Source organism: Leuresthes tenuis, unplaced genomic scaffold (genome assembly GCF_036924035.1).
Source record: "Leuresthes tenuis unplaced genomic scaffold, fLeuTen1.0.hap1 SCAF_9, whole genome shotgun sequence".
Lineage (NCBI taxonomy): Eukaryota > Metazoa > Chordata > Actinopteri > Atheriniformes > Atherinopsidae > Leuresthes > Leuresthes tenuis.
In genome coordinates, this window is record NW_027325363.1 from 18489402 (window position 1) to 18508037 (window position 18636).

Genomic DNA, 18636 nt, shown 5'->3' on the forward strand with positions numbered 1-18636 from the left:
AAAAGCTCCCACAGATGGCTCCTCCGATAACCTTCTAAGCATTTTACATAAGTGCCCGCCATTTTTCAGACATATTCCACAGACATTTTCCCCACATTGTTTTGTGTTTAGAGAAAAAAAAAAAGAGAGAACCCAGATGCAGGCTTTCGGCTCGAGGCAGACAAGGGAAGAAAATAAACTTTATCAAGCAAAACCGAAAGTGAGGGAGGGAACAGAACGAGACTTGGCAAGGAGGAGAACATGACCACGCTCATGATAACAACAGCACAGATCTGATACCAAACAAAAGAAATCTGGTTGTACATATAATGAGGGTCTGACTAATTTAACACAGGAGTGTGGCTGTTAGTCACTGAAACCTGGTATGAGACGAGGGCAAGAAGCAAAACCGAATTAAATACACAAGGGCTGAATATTTTCAAAATGAAATAGTTAAGGGGGCTAAAACACGAAATGTGGAAATGCAAAGATCAAACATTTAAAGAACAAAACAAAACCCATAGACCGTGATGCCTATTGATGCTTCAACACAGTTAATGCTGGTCAAGTACATAGCACCCAGAGCGTAACGTTTTTAAAGAGAAAAGGAAACCTTGGTTACATTTACATGCTCTTTATCTTACAGAAGCCCTAAATTTATTGAAACTAAACTTTACTTTGGCTCACATCCGTTAAAGAAACTATTTATTTTCTAATAGGCATGTTAAAAACCTGCTTAAAGAAACCAAAAGCACTGGGTTTGGGTTAGGGTTAGGGTTAGGGTTACAATATTTTGTGGCCATGAATTGATTTCTCTGTCAACACTGTAAAAAGTTGCATATCTCAAAAATGAAACAAATGTTGTGACCATCTCTGGAGGAATCTTGAGGCTTTAAGGAAGCCGGTGTAAATGCGAAAGCTCCTTTTATCTACACTGAGGTGCTCCTGTCTTGACATTAAAACGCTCAGACTCTGTTTTGTACTAATTCACTCAGCAGCTTGGTCTCACAACATAAACAACCAAAGGCACACTGCACTTTGAAAAAAAAGCAACAAAAAAAAAACCCTCATCCGTCTTTACATGCCATGACAAGCAGAACCAGCTGTACTGTGCTGATTCAGTAGGTTTGGAGGAATTTTAACAACCTCTTCAGGAATGCTGCATTCCCAAGCAGTAGATTCCCAGCCATGTTGGGGGATCCAGACACAGGGGCCTATTGAGGGAGAACACCAGGTTAGCCTCCACCTCTGACAACACAGTTATGCTGCATGAGGCAACATGGTTGAGCTGCTCTGTAGATCTTTATCCCACTGATACAGTACTGACTAGATTGCCAACCCAGTGCAGATATTATTTTTTGGAAAATGAAACAAATTAAAATGTCGTAAATATATATTCTGTTTTTACAGAAACTCAGAAAAAGGTTGACCTGCAAACTGCATGTCCTGAGCAGGACATTGGACAGTTTGAGCTTGATTGCGTTGGCCAGTGACCAGTAGATCAGGCACTAAGAAATCCAATTTTTTACCAGCCTCTGAACACATCATAGACCTGAAAACCAGTCAGCCACTCACTCACATGTAAGCCTGTTTTCAGTGTGGAAGCAGCTCACTGTTAGTGTCCTGGTGTGTGTTGGCTAACACCTGTGATCCCTTCAAAGATAATAAACTAAACCTCATTACTTCAGAAAGTTGTGGTCTCATCACAGCTTGTAGAAGACAAATGATATCCTTTCCTGTTGCAGTAGTTTACAAGTTTTAATCCCGGGGGGGAAGGTGCAGTACTCCAGAACTCCAGTTCTGAGTGTGTGGGATGCCCTCAAAGTCCGCGTAAAAGGCAAATGAATCAAGTGCATTTTAGATAAATTAATTTAGAAAAGTCATTTGAAGGAAATTCATTAGATTTAGGACACAGATACTGTTGCATTCTTTTGTTCCTGTGGTACACTTGTGTAACTATTGCATTTTATTTTTATCTCCAAAGCTTTTTTTTCATGTTGCACTTTAGTATTGAGATGTTTTCTGAAAAGAAAAAAGTTAAAGGCATCGGGGGAATATGCAGATATGCAGATTGATTAGAAAAAAATGAAAGAATTTCTCTGAATGAAGTGGAGGGGTGACTGTTGTCAAAGTTTCTGTAAATCTGAAAGTTCTTCCAAAATAGTCGATCTGTTGAAGTTTGAACAAACGGAGGCATGCGAAGGTGGGCACAGACTTTGGGTTTTGTCTTCACCGCCTGTTTACCCTTGGACTAGTTTGTGGGAAAGAGCCTTAAGCTGAAACGATACGTTCCAGAGCAGTTTGCTGACTGTTTGTCCTGTCACATCACAGCCTGTTCCCAGGCCAGATCCAACAGAGCGTTCCACAACAACTGACCCCTCATTCTGGTTTCAGCGTTAGACCTCTTCTTTTTCTTCGTCATTCATATTCCTAAAGCCTCTCCTCAGGGTCAGGTATCTCCTCGCTGAGTCCTCTTAAGTCCTTCTTCCTCCTCCTGCTTTTTTTCTCATCCGTTTGCTTTCTCTCTTCTGTTGATAGCTGAACCAGCTGTTGCTCCAACAGCAGCAGCTGCCTGAGCGGTGCACCTCTCAAGCATATATAGTACGCATGTAAATACACCCTCGTGCTGACATAGACAGATAAACAGGGTGTGTTGTGCGTGAATGGACCAGGATCTTCCTGTCTTTTCCCAGCGGCTCTCTTGCTGAACTGCGGATGTTTTTCCTGCCTCCCTCTGTGTATTTATTCTTCACTTTCTTGTGTCCTTATTTACATTTTAACCTGCCTTCAAATCCCTCTTTGAAGAAGAACCCGGCATCCAGACTTGTATAAGCTTTCAGAATTTGCTTCATAAGATTTCTTTGTATAGAGATGAGGTACGTACAAAAGTCAGGGCATCCATTTTCTTTTGTTAATGTCCGTGGTCCACAGATTATATGACAGGTTGCAAGGATCCCAGTTGAGACCAACAGCCTTAAATTTGAGATGATATTAATTTGTAATTCTCTCGATCCCACGACCAGCGGTGGCAGCCATCTTAAATGTTTTGCTACTCAGGGTAGTCAGAAAAGAGACAGCTTTGTTTTCTCTAATTTCACAGCAAAATAAAAGCATTTGCACAAAGTCGCTCAGTCCTGCTTCGGGTCAGGGTCTGAAGCACTTGCAGATTTGAATGGGCTCTTAACGTCTATAGTTTCCCCAAATTTGAACAGATGTTTGAAAGACAGAAATATCAGAAGGGTGATCTATTCACTCCCTGTTGCTTTTAACAGTTTTAGAAAATACACCACCTGCAGGTCATCAGGCTGAGACCCGCGGCTGCTTTGTGCCTGTTGGCCGGTCCACTTAATGAGAAACTCACTTCCTGAGACCAGAGAAAACACATCAACTAACAAAACCTGCCGTTTTACCAGGACATGTCCGCTCAGGCTTTGGGTGTCTCAAAGATAAATGGCTGAGAAAGTGCTTTGTAATTAGTTTAGCAGCCAAAAGTGGCTGCATATTTGAACTACGGCGTGTCCAGATAAACTGAATCCCCTTCTGTTGAAATTGATCATCTTCCTTCTTCTGCTGCCTCCTCCATCCGGCTTTTGCTAACTTCTCTAGCTTGCAGTAGTTCCTCATTTCATCGGTTCCCCACAGCACATGCAAATATAGCACCTAATATAAAACCTAAGGTTCCTCCAATATTCTGCATGGAATATCCGGCTTGCAGGACCTCAGCTTTCTGAGACTGTAGATTCAAAGTAGAGATGGGCAGAAATGATACCAGTGTAGAGCTGATTTGATTGATTTGAATGAAGTATTCCTAGTTTTCACTTTTTGTGGCAGTAGCTTCCAGCTTTAAAGACAGGCATCTAAGTGGCATTCTTGGCTGACATTATGAAATTGCTGCTACCTACAGAGCAAATTTCCAAGTTGGTGAAACCACAAAAAAAAAAAAGGCTGTAAAGCCTGCTGTTGATCATGTGGCCTTACTTTGCAGGTGGCATCAAGTCTCCCTTTGTGAGGGTGAAGTATGGGGGTGGGGGTGGGGGGGTGGGGGGGGGGTGGGGGGGGGGGGTGTTCTAAAAGAAACGGACTGTACCTGGCATAAGACAAGAGTCAGTAATAGTGGCCAGATGTTTCAGCACACATGCAAATGTTTAACCATGCTCCTCCTCTATCTCCGTCACACTCAAACATTCTCACCAGCTTTCTTTGTTTTTGCGTCTCATCTACAAAGTAGGTTTACAGACACATTGTTTTGTCTAAACCAGCATTCCAGCGGATAGTTTAAACTCGAGTCACTTTAAAAAAAAAAAGAAAAGAAAAAGGTTTTGGTTTGTTTTTTTGTCTCTTTCCCGTTCAGCTCGTCTGTTTTTCTGTCTATGCTTTTATTCCTTTTCATAGCATTCCTTTCACTGCAGCCCCCAAGGACTCCGCTCCTGTAACTAATCTTTATTTCTGTCTCCATATTGCTTCACATCAAGGAAGTATGTTCGGTCTGATGCCACAGAGAAGTTGTCCACAGAGGGGAGTGCAGTACAGTAGAGAGGGGAGGTGAAAGGGGGAGAGAGAAACACATGATGGGAGCTCAGGGCAGTAACGGGTGAAAGAGAGAGGAGAGACTGGAGTGGAGGAGGAACACATGGAAAGTTGAAACAAAGGGAGGACTCTGTAGTTCTCTGGAATGATTTAAGCTGCCTGCCTGACTTGCCAGCGCTGAGACGACTGGTGAGCAGACTGTCAGCGTGGAGGACAGCAGATGTGTTCTGGCTGACGATGGATGGATTGATGTATCAATTTTATCCAGAGGCTGATGAGTAGATAGCCAGAACTGCCAGAGTTTTTTTTTTTCTGTCTTCGCGCACTTCGCAGTCCTCTGCCAGGCATCTGCACTTTGGATTGGAGATCCTGAAATCACCTCAGTTCTACTCCGTCCAATCTGAATCCCGTCTCTTTTCTGTCTGCAAAATTTACAATCCTTTTGAGTCAGCGTGCCTCTCAAATCATGGCTTGCTTCGACTGTAAGCCATGATTTGTACCATTAGAAAACACTCGGTGTGCTCCTACGCTCGCTACAACTTTTAAAAGGCGCTCTCTGTCTCAGATCCACATCCTCAGTTTACGTCCACGCACACCGTGCACAGACCCACTTGTGCTTCCGTTCGCATTGCAACACTGCTCCGGCTTTGTCTTTAAGTCAGTGGATGTCAGATGTCAGCTGAAAATATGTGCTTCCAATTCAAGTGTGATCATCCAAATGTCTTGCTTTCAGTCAGAAAAAAAAGCATCATATTTTATCAGATAAACTTCAAGTCTGAACTTTATTTTCAAGGAAGTGAAGAACTTTTAGACAGAGGTCTAAAGAAGCGTCTCCCCTTTCACTCAGATTTTTGTGCCAGATTATCTGCCTCAGGAAAGTAAAGTTCATCGGTGCTTTTATCAGTTTATTACAAGTTTATAACAAGTTTCCAACATATGTCTTTGTTCCTTATTTGGATAAATCAAATATCACATGTAAGAGGCCTAACTGTTGAAGACACAGTGCATGTACCCTGCTATATATATAATCGCTTCTGATATGCATTTTCCCTCTTTTTAAATATCGATACATCACTTTGATAGATAAAGCACCACTGAGAGCTTGTGACAGACAGGACTGTTCACAGAATTGCTGTCATGTATTGAGCTCTGGCTGTAACCTTGTGCTGTATCCTTCATTTTCTTTGCAACACGCTAAAAACACATTTCTATGAAGGTCACCTAAGATTCCACTTGATGAAAATCTATTGTCTTATGAAATATGGTGTCTTATGATGATGTTTGGCACCAAATCACAACAAATCTCAAGGCACTTCAATGATACAGTCCAGTTCAAGCCAATTAGAGTCCAATTCATTGCAATCATAATCCATTCAAATCCGATTTATTGAATTCAAAATTAGTCCAATTCATACATATGGAGCCAATACAAAAACAATTAGCTAACTACTAGCAACTAGCTAAGGAAACCAACAGATTGCACCGAAACTTCTCTTCGGTCCAATCTGCCGTCCTGAGCGTGCATGAGGCAATTGTGGAGAGAAATGACCCCCTTTTAACAGGAATAAACCTCTGGCAGAACCAGACTCAGGAAGGGTGGCCATCCGCCTCGACCAGCTGGGGTTTGAGAGGACAGAAAAGAGGGGACGACAAACACCACAACACCATTCAAAGGATACCGGTTGAGACAGAGAAACACAAGTTAATGACAACAATAATGCCGAATGCACATGGTGGCAGCTTAACTATGGGATGTTTCGGTGCGGTTGAAATGGTTGATTCGTGTACTGCGAACCAGAAAATGTTTTAAAGTTTTACAGGTGTGTTTGTTTTCTTAAGAAACACTCTCTTATTGAGCAGTTTTGTGAGCTATGTTACAATTTCCTCTTCATGTTTGGTCTGGATGAAACGGTAATGTTTGCTCCGTCTCCTCACACACTCACTTATCGCAGACACAATAAAGTACGGATGGTGCCAAAGGATTTTGATAATCAATCTGTCTGAAAACTGCTTGCTTTTCTTTGATAATCTACCTCTTTCTCACGATCCCCTTCCTTAACATCCCTTTTTGGTGATCAGATGAAGCTCTTTACATTCCTGTGATTCTTGTAGTTAAAATCATTTAGCTGCAGCATATACATCAGCCATTAAAGGACAAAATAAGCAGGCAAAGCTATCATACTGTGTGTGGATCCAGAGGAAACGTTCACTTTCTTTTTGCGATTTGATCTAATTCTGGCAAAGCAGTCTCCCTTTATTCCACTAGGAAACAAGAAATCAGCCAAAAGCGTCTCATTTTAACCGAGTACCTCAAAGTCCAAATAGGTGACAAGAAAAAAGGCTCACAATGATTCTTTGTTGCTGTTTCACATACAGAGTGCACATTGTGGATGGGTGATGTATCTTGGCACAGTCTGTGGATTTGTTGGCCTGCTGAGTGACTGACCGCCTTTTGGCTGGAAGAGCGTGTCAGCGCGGTTGGCTATCAAACCACCGTGCCTCCAGGCTGCCTCTGCAGCCGGTGCTGTTCGGCTCTACGACGGATCTGGTGCAAAAGGCTGTATGTCCCACCACGTGGTCGCCGCCACTAATGAAAAACAGGCGAGGGGAGGCAGCTGCGTCTTCTGTCTGGATCTTTTAGCGTTTGCATGAAACTGGGAATCAGTGAGGCTGAGGGGGCGTTTCGCGTGCCAAAGTGGTCGGGAGGCTGGTGTTTGCTCAAATACGGAGCAGAAACAGATCCGACTTTTATGCAACCCTTTCAAAGCTTCTTTCACAGGAGAATTATGCTACACTCGTCTGTTATTTTTTGAAGATATAGTCACTTGAAATACCCCACTATTGGTCCAGTTTGCTCAATTTTGAGGTGTTCACAGTGTTCTTACTTCTGAATTCTGTGGACAAAAATACTCGTTTTCAGAGATTCCCCATCAGTGGGAACATTGAATTTGTTGTACATATTGTTATGATTTTAAACATGATTCCTATTATAAACAGACCTTTCAAAACTGAATGCTATATAAGCGAGTTTTGTGGTGGGACGCTTGTCGATGGACCCGATCTGCTCTCAAAATAGACAGATTTTTGCAGCTGCGAGGACATCACTAAGTTTCCTGTGCATTTTCTGATTATGATCGAATGGAGAACCTGATGCTGATGTTCAAATGCAAACAGTTACTTGACTCATTTCTAATTTATATTTGTCGATTCCTCCAAACAGAGGTTGTTTCAGACACGAACCACAAAGAGTTCATCCGACAGATAAAGCCTAAATGAAAACACGTAGCATAATGTAAATTGGAGGGGAAGCTTAATGTAGCACCCATTGCTAACATTGTTTAGCAATGGGTTAGCTAAACAATGCTAAACAATTACTAAACAATTGCTAAACAATTGCTAACATTGTTTGTTAGCAATGAGTTCATCTTCGATTTTATCCAGATATCATTTTTCTCTACCTTGAACAATTGTGTCACCATACACTAAAGGTTCTAAATAGGCTACTCCTTGGTGCCGTAAAGCTACGACCAGCAGGGTGTGTTGTAGAGGAAGACAGTGGGGACAAAAGATGCTCTAAAAAACACTTATCGTGCACACTGAATGAAATGAAATGGAATTAGGCCTCAGTCTTAGCCTCATGAGGTCTTGGTTTTGTCTCAGTCTTTATGTGCTCTGGCGTTGGTCTCGGACTCGGTGGTCTTGACTACAACACAAGTACTAATTATACATTTGAAAGCAGGAAGTGAGAAGTGCTTAGCTCACAGATATGTAGAAACAGTCACGGTATGTGCTGTAATTACCCCTTAACCCAAAAACTGTCATTACTTCGTTTCTGTTTGTGCACGGATTGAACAAATAAGATGCAGAGATGTGATAAAGCATGAACGTTAGAGGAGTGTTTGGGCAGAGCCAAGTTAGCAGTTACTTTTTAAGCTATCCGCCCCTTGGTTCCACCTTTATGACATTTGTGTTGAGATTTTCCAGTATTTTCTAAAAAGATATCCACGCCTGCTTTGGGTTTTAACATTTTTTAAACCCCAATGGTGAATGTTACACCCAACTGCTACACCTACCTGTGTGCCTTACTGAGAGCCCGAGTGGCTGGCTGCTTGATCTCCAGCACACTTATGCTGAAAGGTTCCATTCAGTCAAAATGGCAGCCGAGAATGAGGGCACATAGACTAAACAAATCTTGTGAAAGAGAAGAGGCTGAAGAGTCTGATCATGTGGTGGATGAAACAGAACCCAAGCCGCTGCCTCGTTTCATTTTTTGATGCTCTTTGTCAGTCTGGAACACATCTGTTTGATTGGCCTATTCTCTTATCAGGATGTATGCACTGATAAAAACATTGTGTAATGGTTTACCCAGAGTTCTTGTGGGAATAGTGTTATCAGTAGCATAGTCTTTAGTTGCACTGAGCTGTGCTTGCAGTTCACATTTTCTATTGCTATGTTATCTGCAACCATGTCAAATGTGCATTTTATGGAGGCTAGCTGTAAAGAACTCCAGAGAATTCACGAGTATTGCCCCAGCCCCTGAATAAACACAGACCAGCAGTAGAAACTCTGAGTGTTTGAGGCTCCTCCTCTGTGTATTTTTACAAAACCATAAAGAACAGCATGCAGAGAAGTGCATAAGTCAGCCATTATTCCTGGGTAACTTTCAAACCAGCCACACTCCCAAAGAAAAGCCACACTCCAGCTTTGTTCACTTTTTAACTCTCTGACCTTATCCTTTTCCATCTTCTCAGTCTGTCGCTCTCCTGGTATGCGGTGTCATTACTATGGTATTCTATGTTCCATGATGCTCAACTCAACATACAGTAGTGTTTTTTGTCACTCTTCTTTTTGGAAAATGACACACACACACACACACACACACACACACACACACACACACACACACACACACACACACACACACACTCCTGCATTTCAGGACAATTGCCACAAAAAATTGAACAAAGCCTCGTCTCCATTGTTGACTGTCAAAACACAACCTTCTCACAGAGAGATTTAAAACACCCTGGATTTTAGGATTGTATAACCTCAAGTATGACACTGAAAGTGGAATTGATGAGCTCACTGGGAAGTATTAGTTTAAACTTATTAGCTCAGAGTATCTTTCAAAAAAGTCATTTTGATTCCAAATCTTTTGTATTGAGAGTTGTTCAGCCGTGACCGTCCTCTGGCCGGATTAACAGCCTCTGCAAATTGTGGCAGTGACTCATTTGATCACCTCTTCGAAAGTTGGAAATTTCACTAAGCCAGTGGGATAAAAAAATTACGGCCTGTCGTCGCTTCACTCCATAGGCTGTATAGATCGAGGCATCAGACCGTTGGAAGTTGTTTGCCTTGGGATTCAGCAAAGGCACTCTAGTATTAGCTTTGAATATGTTCAAAGAATTATCTGCTCGTTTCAAATTAATTCAAACTTGATTTTTGGAAAAGTGACTCCTCTGCTCAGAACCTGCAGAACATCCCAGGTTTAATAAGCTAGGCTCAGGGGTGTATTTGTACCAAACTTTACATTTACATTTGTCAAATGCACCGTGAGAAAAAAGGACTAGTCTAAACTCTGCATGTGTGTGTTTTCTTTGCTGCAGGTGACGTACCTGGGCAAGGTGACCATCTCTGGGACCCAGTTCTTGTCCGGCTGCACAGAGTCGGCAGTTGTGGGTCTGGTGGAACGCCGTGCTCTGGCCCAGCAGGGCACTTCCCCTGCAATCCACTCTCTGCTGGAGATCCGGCCCTTCCAGGTACGCCTTCACCACCTGGATGAGCGTGGCGAGGCCTCAGTAACCATGGACACCTACCAGGTGGCTCGCATCGCCTACTGCACGGCCGACCACAGAATCAGACCCAACGTATTTGCGTGGATCTACCGGGAGATCAACGATGACCTGTCCTTTCAGATGGACTGCCACGCTGTGGAGTGTGAAAGCAAGCTGGAGGCCAAGAAGCTGGCACACTCGATGATGGAGGCTTTCCGCAAGACTTTCCACAGCATGCGTAGCGACGGCCGTATCCACAAGAGTGGGTCAACGGACGACTTTGCTGAGGACTCATCCACTCCTGACGACTCGACCCCAGACGATGGTTGAACTGAAGCTCACTTAAACTCCTGATCCCCATCCTAACAAATCGAGGGGTGGCTGGAAGGACAGATTACCAGATTACCTGCTCTCTTTCATTCTCCCCTGCTGTCTCTCTCTGTTATCAGTTTGGTACAAAATTAACTGACTCTACGAACCAGTATGCCCAGGATAATGAAGTAACTTAGAAATACAGTAAAATGAAGGTAGATGAAACAGAATTACTAAAGTTATATACATTTACACACAAGGGTGGCAAAGTGCTGCCACCCTGAGTAAATGCCCCTTCACAGACCGTCTAAAGGTGTTGGGGGCTTAAGTTCCCCTGTGATCACCCCCAACAGATTCACTCATCGCTTCCATATCAACCACTGTTAACTCCTGCACCTATCAGAGACTCCTTCCTAAGCTTTTTCATCGATGAAGCAAACATAAGAAAGTTTAGTCCCTTCTTCATCTAACCCCAGTCGATAATAAACTAGTGCTCTTCTTGCCATGTAGGGACCCAGCAGAAACATGCTGAGACCTATTTCAAGTCCAAACCCAGAGTGTATGAGACTGTTGAAGCACATAAATTCCTAAAATTGTTAATTATGTGGCTCTGTTATATTGCCTTCAGCCTTGATAATAGCAAAAGTGGGTGTGGGCGTGAAGTCTTTAAGCACTGCTCTTCACTACCTTATCCAAGCCCAAAAACGATTCACTGAGCGTGGATGACAGAGCTCCCCCCCTCTGTCTCCATTTAATAGGTACTGAAAGATTCAACGTATAATCAAGGCACCTGGGAGAATATAGGTGCTAAATAGGTTACATTTTAGAAGTTCTCTCGGGGCTGGAAGCCTTGTCCTGTCTTAGACACCTTCATCATCCACATCTGACTTTTGTTTTAATTATACCAAAATCCAGGCTGCGTTTTGCCTGTCAGACTATGTGCCTCACTTTCCTCTTGCAATCCCAGCGTTTACATGTGGCCATGTGTGCTTTTATGTTTTTCTCCGTGTGTGTAGGTGTAATTGCTTACTTCTGTACTATGTGTATATGGATATACATCTGACTGCTCGCATCTTGGTGTATTAAAGAGAAAACGAGGCGGGAAGATCAGGGAGCAGAACATGCGTTCAGCTAGAAGCGAAAGACTGTACTGTGCCCAAGAAGCATTGCTTATGCTTAAAGAGATGTTTTAAAGTCAGACATGGTGTTGGTACTGTGATCATTTGCCACGTTTTCTTACTTTTATCCCGTCTGAAATGATAACACAAGTATGAGTCAGATGTATGTGGTGGGACCGTAAATCACAGCCTTTTACATAAACAACTCACACCTCCTGGCCTCTGCTGAATGTATGAGTCCGACGTACTGTGAGCGCCTCATGTTATGTCCAGTCACTTCAGTCTCCCATAATCTCCTCTATCAGCTATCGCAGACAGCTGAATGGAGCGACTCTGCTCCGCAGGCAGCGAGAGGGTTTTATCTGCCGCCCTGCACTGCCGCTCCGAGGATCCGAAACACCTTCTTTTCTCACAGGACTCTGCTGAACAGGCTGGACGCCATCAATGGAAGTGTTCTCCGGTTTGACATAATGATCACGTGGCTCTGATCAGCGAACTCAGACTCATATACAAACATAGATACAACTATACAAACTGTATGTACACAAATTGTATTTGAATCTTGCTCAATAAGCTTATGTAAATACAAATGTATCACTTTCAAAATATTACAGCATAAATATTGATAGCTATTTTAAATAATAAAAAATGTTGAGAACCATCATTTGATGCCAGAACAGTGTAATGATGCCTACTGTGAATTATAAGTGGAGAGCTTGGTTGCAAGTCTGCGTGTGTGTGTGTGTGTGTGTGTGTGTGAGAGAGTGCGTTTGGACAAAACTGAATGTGGTGGAGTGTGTTGAGTAAGGACAGGCCGGAGAGGGGAGAACGTTTGTAAAGCTGTAGATTACTGTGCCATGTCTGTCTGACAGCTCAGACACGCTTTAAATGTTCGGAAAAAAAAATGTTACCATAAGTGTTTTCTATAAAGTGTTTGCAAAGATCAAAACGCAGTTGCATATAAAGTATTTACCAAGACCAAGACGGTGTGGTCTGTTTTGTCCCAAATCCACATCCACAGCTCTCTTCCTTCATATATTTCTCCACATTCACCAGATCTGGGCTAAAAGAGGTTTTTATTCTGTGCACTCTGCTGGATTTGAACTGAATGGATTCCCCGCAGCTGTGGCTGCGTGTGGGAGGATAAACAGCAGGCATGTTCAGTCTCAGAGCAAACAGAATGGGCCAGACTCATGATGTTCTGAAAAGGTGCCAGCACAGATGTAAAGCATATCCTCGGTTTCCACATGTCCGCCATTCATGGCACAACTGGAATCTGATTCCTTAAATTCACTCAGGTTATAAAAATCCTTTTTTTTGGGTATGACGCAGCCCCTCCACCAACCCAGCAATCACACCATTTCTATAGAAGCCGGCATGCAATCAGCTTTGACCATCTCACCCCTCTGGTACAATCACTCCTCCCCTGCGTGTGGTCACAGTACCCAGAACAAACTCATAAACATAGCTTTATGGTATTTCCAAACATGCTCCAGGTTTAAGTGTGACACAGCCACCGAGAGAGGTTTTACTTTTCCATTCCTCACATTCCGACGGCTTCCTCAGATCTGCCTTTTATTGTGTTGTTGTGCTCCTCTCGGCTGCCAGGACATGGCAGCCCTTCTCTTTTCAAAGTGCCCACATCAGTAACAAGATAACTGGCTGCTCTCTGCTTGTATAACTGGCCATCATTTTGCAGCTTAAGAGCTGCAGAGAATTAGATGCAAAATGGATGCTGTGAAGGATGTTAATGTGTGTTGAATGGGAACACTGCCTCCAACTGGCAAGCAGAACTACTGCCTCAAAACTTTTATTTTGTTTTCCTCTTTTCACATTACCATGAACAATTTAACTCCTCAGGATGATAATTATTGCTTTGTATATGATTGCCAAGAGAATGTAAATTCTGGAAGGAAGCTACTGCGGATTGTCTTTACAGCCACAATCGCTCGATGTTTTCTAACCTTGTTGGAAACATCTTGTCGGAAAAAGCTTTCTGCCCTCGTATCTTCCAGATCACTGTACACAAGCGTCACTGTTTACGCTTCCTTGACTCCGATCTCTGCTGAGTGTACATCCTCCGATTACACTCGACTGTGCCCTTGTGTCTGCCTGACCCACTTCCAACAGTGCATAAGCACAGAGAGGTTCTTTGGGGGCCCAGAAAGAGGCCACCAGGCCGTCTCTGCTCCACTGGGGCATCAGTCAGTCAGTCAGTTCACAATACCACTCTGTTGCTGCTCCAGCTGGCTGCCGTTCCTTCACTGAGTCCTACAGCTGCCAGTCTTTCCACCCGTGAAAGGCCCACACACTTGAGGGGAAAGTGCCAACATGGCCTCTGATCAGACTCTTCTTATTCTCTCTCTATCTCTGTCCTCCTCTCCTTTTCTCTCAGCAGCAGGCCTGGGCCTCTCGGAGCGAATGTGTGGTGGAATACTGTAAACATGTGTGAGGAGCATATGTGTGAAATGGACCAGGACCTGTCCACATTCTTTCTGCCTGTGGCTTGACTTAAACAGCGTGATTTTCATTGCGTGAGACGCTAGTTGTGCGGTTCAATGTGGTGAAAGACCTTTTAACATTTCAAACATAAAAAAAAGAATCAACTGCTTTCTGTCGAGGTGGGGGGAAAAAAAGATGCTCAGGATTATTGTTGATGATCATCTCGACAGTGTGCTTAACACAGGAACAAGAGCCGTTTTTATTTCCAGGCTTTGTGCTGGCGCTCGTGATTTTGAAAAGTGTTTTAAAACTTTTGACCATGATATCAAATACATTGTAAACTGGTTATGTCAAAGCATACAATGTAAAAAGAAGGCGGACGCTATTCATAGGGTTCTTAGATTAAAGTTGATCTGAATACTCATGAAATAATAGGAATAATATCCAATAAGCATTTGTTGTTAAATACTTTGCTCTAATGATATTATTACAGGAGAAGTCTAAATACTTGAGTAGGGTGACATTCCAGACTGAATTACTCCTTATATTTCATGTCCCACGTGTATTATTCATGTGGCAAACCTTAATTGCTATCAATTTTCTGACTTAGAAAGCCTGTTGAGAATGGCTGTTACGGTTATGGTTTGCTGTTCAGTGCAAATCTCAACCCCATCTGAGTTCTGACAGTCAGTGCCAATAAATTTCAGTCAAAACAGACAGAAGAACATTGTTCACAAATTGCTGAATTCTCAATTCCTTATACAATCAAATTGCATTGCACACTATATTGCACATATAATCATGTGAAAAACCTTCCCTGGATCGTACCAAGCACTGAAATGAGGTAAATGGATCCTTGTAAGAACAACAACACATGATATACTACATGTCATTATTTATTCAACAGAACCCAAAATGCAGAGGCAGTGCATGCCCACCCTAACTGCTTCCATATGAATTCCGAGGGTAAGCATCAACCAGGTGCTGCTAATCAGATGAACTGATGCTGACCATCAGCGAGAGCTATCAGTTAGCTGTAAATAACATGAATCAGTTGTTGTCTTCATCCAGTTATCTGTCTCATATTGTTTTGGAGAACTTTTGGCCCATTTTCTTGACAACGCTGCAGCTTGATTCTTTACTTTTTCAGTCATTCTGTTGTAGATCTGCTGCTTGGATCATTGTCCTGTTGCCTGACCCAATTTCTGCTAAACTTTTAACCCAAGAATACCTTGATATATATAGAGGTTTCGGTGGTTGACTCAATGACCAAAAAGGTGTCCAGGTCTTTGGCTGTAAAACGAGCCTAAAGCATCAGCCCACCGGCAACAGTCTTGACAGTTGGTATGAAGTCAGTCCTCATTAGGGCTGTCACAGCATCCAGTGTACATAACGTTATCTTCACAGTCAAAAGCATTCATAATAATGATACCGTTATGACATAGAAAGAAAGCATGTATATTAAGTTTACAATTTACAATCAGTGATGTTTTTGATTATGCAACATGATAATCATATTTCTTTCTTTTAATGTCACAATTATCATTAATTTGAACATTTAGCGAAACGCTCACACTCAAGGAGGGTTTTTTTTTTTTTTTCACCTGACAGTATGTTTAATTGCACATTAGCACCTGTCTCTGTCTTCCTGTCACAATAAGTAGTTAAAAATCACACAGCTGTTTCAGTAAAACTTCCAAAGCAACTACTGGGAATTTTTTGAAGAAAATGCAGTTTTTTTTTCAGCATAAAACACGAGCAGGAAATTGGTTTATAAACTAAAGTGCAGGGTAATGTATCCACCAAACCAGAGGATGAATGATCTCTTTGAGACATAAAAAGCATTTCCTCTGATCGCGTCCAGATCTTCTCTCATCGCCGCTTGTTGATGGATCCCTCAGGCCTTCGCATGATTTAAGATTCCTGCTGTAATGAAATGTGGAATGGACTGAGGAGGTTGTGTGCTAGCCTGCACCAAATACTCCAGACTTTCTGTTTGCCAGAGCCCAGAGCGTTCACCATTGTAAAACACAAAAAGTCACACAGAGACAAAATGCTGTCCTGAATCCCTGTGGGGACAGGAAATGTCTGGACTGATCTAAGAGGAGCCCGTTTGGACACAAATGAAGGTCTAAGGGAAGACTAAAACAGATACTGAGGAATGTCAGTGGCTCTACCTATAAAATCTTGTTTGTTTCAATACTATTCAAATGTTTTCTGATATTATTCAGAGGATAATACGAGTACAGTTCATATGTCCACATTATGAACATGACAATAAGCCTATTTGCTTGTAAGAACTACATGGGTTTTTTTTTGTTAAACCGGAAAACTGCGTTCTGAAATGTAAATAATCCCTTCTTACATAGTGTTGGAGTCATCTGGACTTCAAGGCTATCTTCTGTTTATACCCAAAGTCTGTTTTGCACAGTTTAATGCCAAAACTTCATGGCAGGAAGGAAGGAGCTAGGAGACGATAACAGATAAAAATAATGAATTGAGAGAGAGGAAAAACAAACAATAAGTAGGTTGCAGGAGAGAAGACACGGCTCATCTGGTTGGGCATGTTGCACCCAGATGTTGAGGGAAGAGTTGGAAAAATCTATGCTCTGTTGCGTGGCGGCTTGGCCTCGCAGCTCAGTACGAATCAGAGAGTCCAGTGACAGATGTCCCAGACAAACAAGGCACAGATATACTCCTGAAAAGATTTTTTTTCTTGACCTTCTTTCAAACAAATCAAAGCTGATTGACTGTTACCTTGTTTGTCCACTTGGTGTCATCATTGCTCAGCACTTGCAAACAGATTTGCAGTCCAGCTCTGGCAGTTAAAAAGAGGAATATGATCAAATTAGTATTGATATGTGTTCTTGACAGTCAAAAGACCCTTTATATTGTCATCAAAAAATTGGATTAAAAAAGACGCAATTCCCTCTGTTTTTCTTTTCCTTTGACATAATGTGCCCACATTTTTCGAAAAGACATCACAGTAGAATCCACAGCTTCCCACTGGAATTATTATAAATGGTGTCAAGAGGATATCTGAGATGTCTCTGTCTCTCCTCACTCACAGGGTTTCTTCACTGTAAATGTCATGCTTCCCTTTGGATGGATGCCCCTTTGCAGTTGCTTCTGTTCCCATGTGTCACACAGTCTTTGAAAAGGAGCATCAAGATAAGATCACTGAACACTGAAGGCATATTATGGTGGCAGGTCAGGCTGCTGCACACGAACCCGAATTAATCCAAAGTTCAGCCATCAGTCACTTATATACACAGGAGAGAGAATGTTTGTTTTTTTTTGGCCTCACTGTCAAGTTGAAACGCTCCTATCAGTTCAGTTTCACCCATCTTTCTTTCTTCTATCTATCTTTGAATTCATATATTTATTATAAGGTACCAACACTGTGTCTCAGCCTCTGCAGTTCTGGAGGACGGAGCATCACAGCCACGACATCTTTCTCTGCTCTGAGGTCTAGGGCTACCCGCCTGGCTCAGCTGGTCTGATCTTAAAGCCGACGAGCCCAGCAGGCTGTTAGGAAGGAGGAAGATGGAACATTTAACTCATCTTTAGAACACAAGACAGATCACTCAGCACCGCGTTATCGTTTCATCGGATGGTGTGTGCATGTTTGTTTGTATGTTTGTGTGACAGGAACTCATATCCTAAATCCGAGATGGGGGGGACGTTTGAAATCAGCGATAGGATCAACATATATATTGTATACAGCAGATATCAAGCACAGCATGAAGCTCCCATTTCAAGGAAAAAGAGGCTTATGGCAGAGCCGGTTGTGCTGACAACAAGATAATATTGTGCTTAAGTATAAGTATAAGTATAAGTATAAAGTATATATGAAGTATAGTGACTTGAAATTACTTACCAATATTCATTTTCAGAGCAAATATACTCGATGACACTGGCTTTGTTTGCTGACTCTTAGCCAAGGTTACGTATTGCTCCTTAGGAATAACCTAAAATCAATGATGCTTTTAATAATATTGTTGCTTTGAGTTGAACCACCTTTGAAATTAAACAAATGACTGATGTCAACGTGAGAAATTAAAATCAAGTGGCCTCCAAGGTCTGTTTTATTTCTATCATAACAATTCAGATTTATCTTACAACTGCATGATTAGACAAAGTGCTCAAAAAGTGCTGCACTACCCCTCCTTTCCTTACATCTCACCCAAAAACAGTAAATAGGTGCAGCAATTTCTTGAAACATGTGCAAACATAAATAAAAATACAATATATGAGCTTGTACAGTTCTACTGAGCTTAAAATCAATAACTTCGACCAACTTTATTGCTCCACCCAGGCTGAACCGTCTTAGACAGGTGTTCTCATCACTTCTTTAAGTAGTTTTCAGGAATAGTTCTCCAGGACTTTCCAGAGCTGTTCTTTGTATATTGGCTGCCTTTTGCTCCATTCTCTGTCAAGATGAATATATCAAGTAAAGGCAGCTGGTTTTCAGCCCCCTTCTT

At 42.2% G+C, this 18636-nt stretch overlaps 1 protein-coding gene across 1 annotated transcript in view; it reads left to right on the forward strand.

The window, feature by feature from the left end:
- The window catches only part of pid1 (phosphotyrosine interaction domain containing 1), a 29352-nt gene extending 16660 nt beyond the window's left edge, over positions 1–12692 (forward strand). Inside the window, exon 3 of the mRNA XM_072392668.1 lies at positions 10113–12692. Coding sequence (XP_072248769.1) covers positions 10113–10610 — 498 coding nt within the window. The 3' untranslated portion in view covers positions 10611–12692. The remainder of the gene's footprint in view (positions 1–10112) is intronic.
- The last annotated feature ends 5944 nt before the right edge of the window (positions 12693–18636 follow it).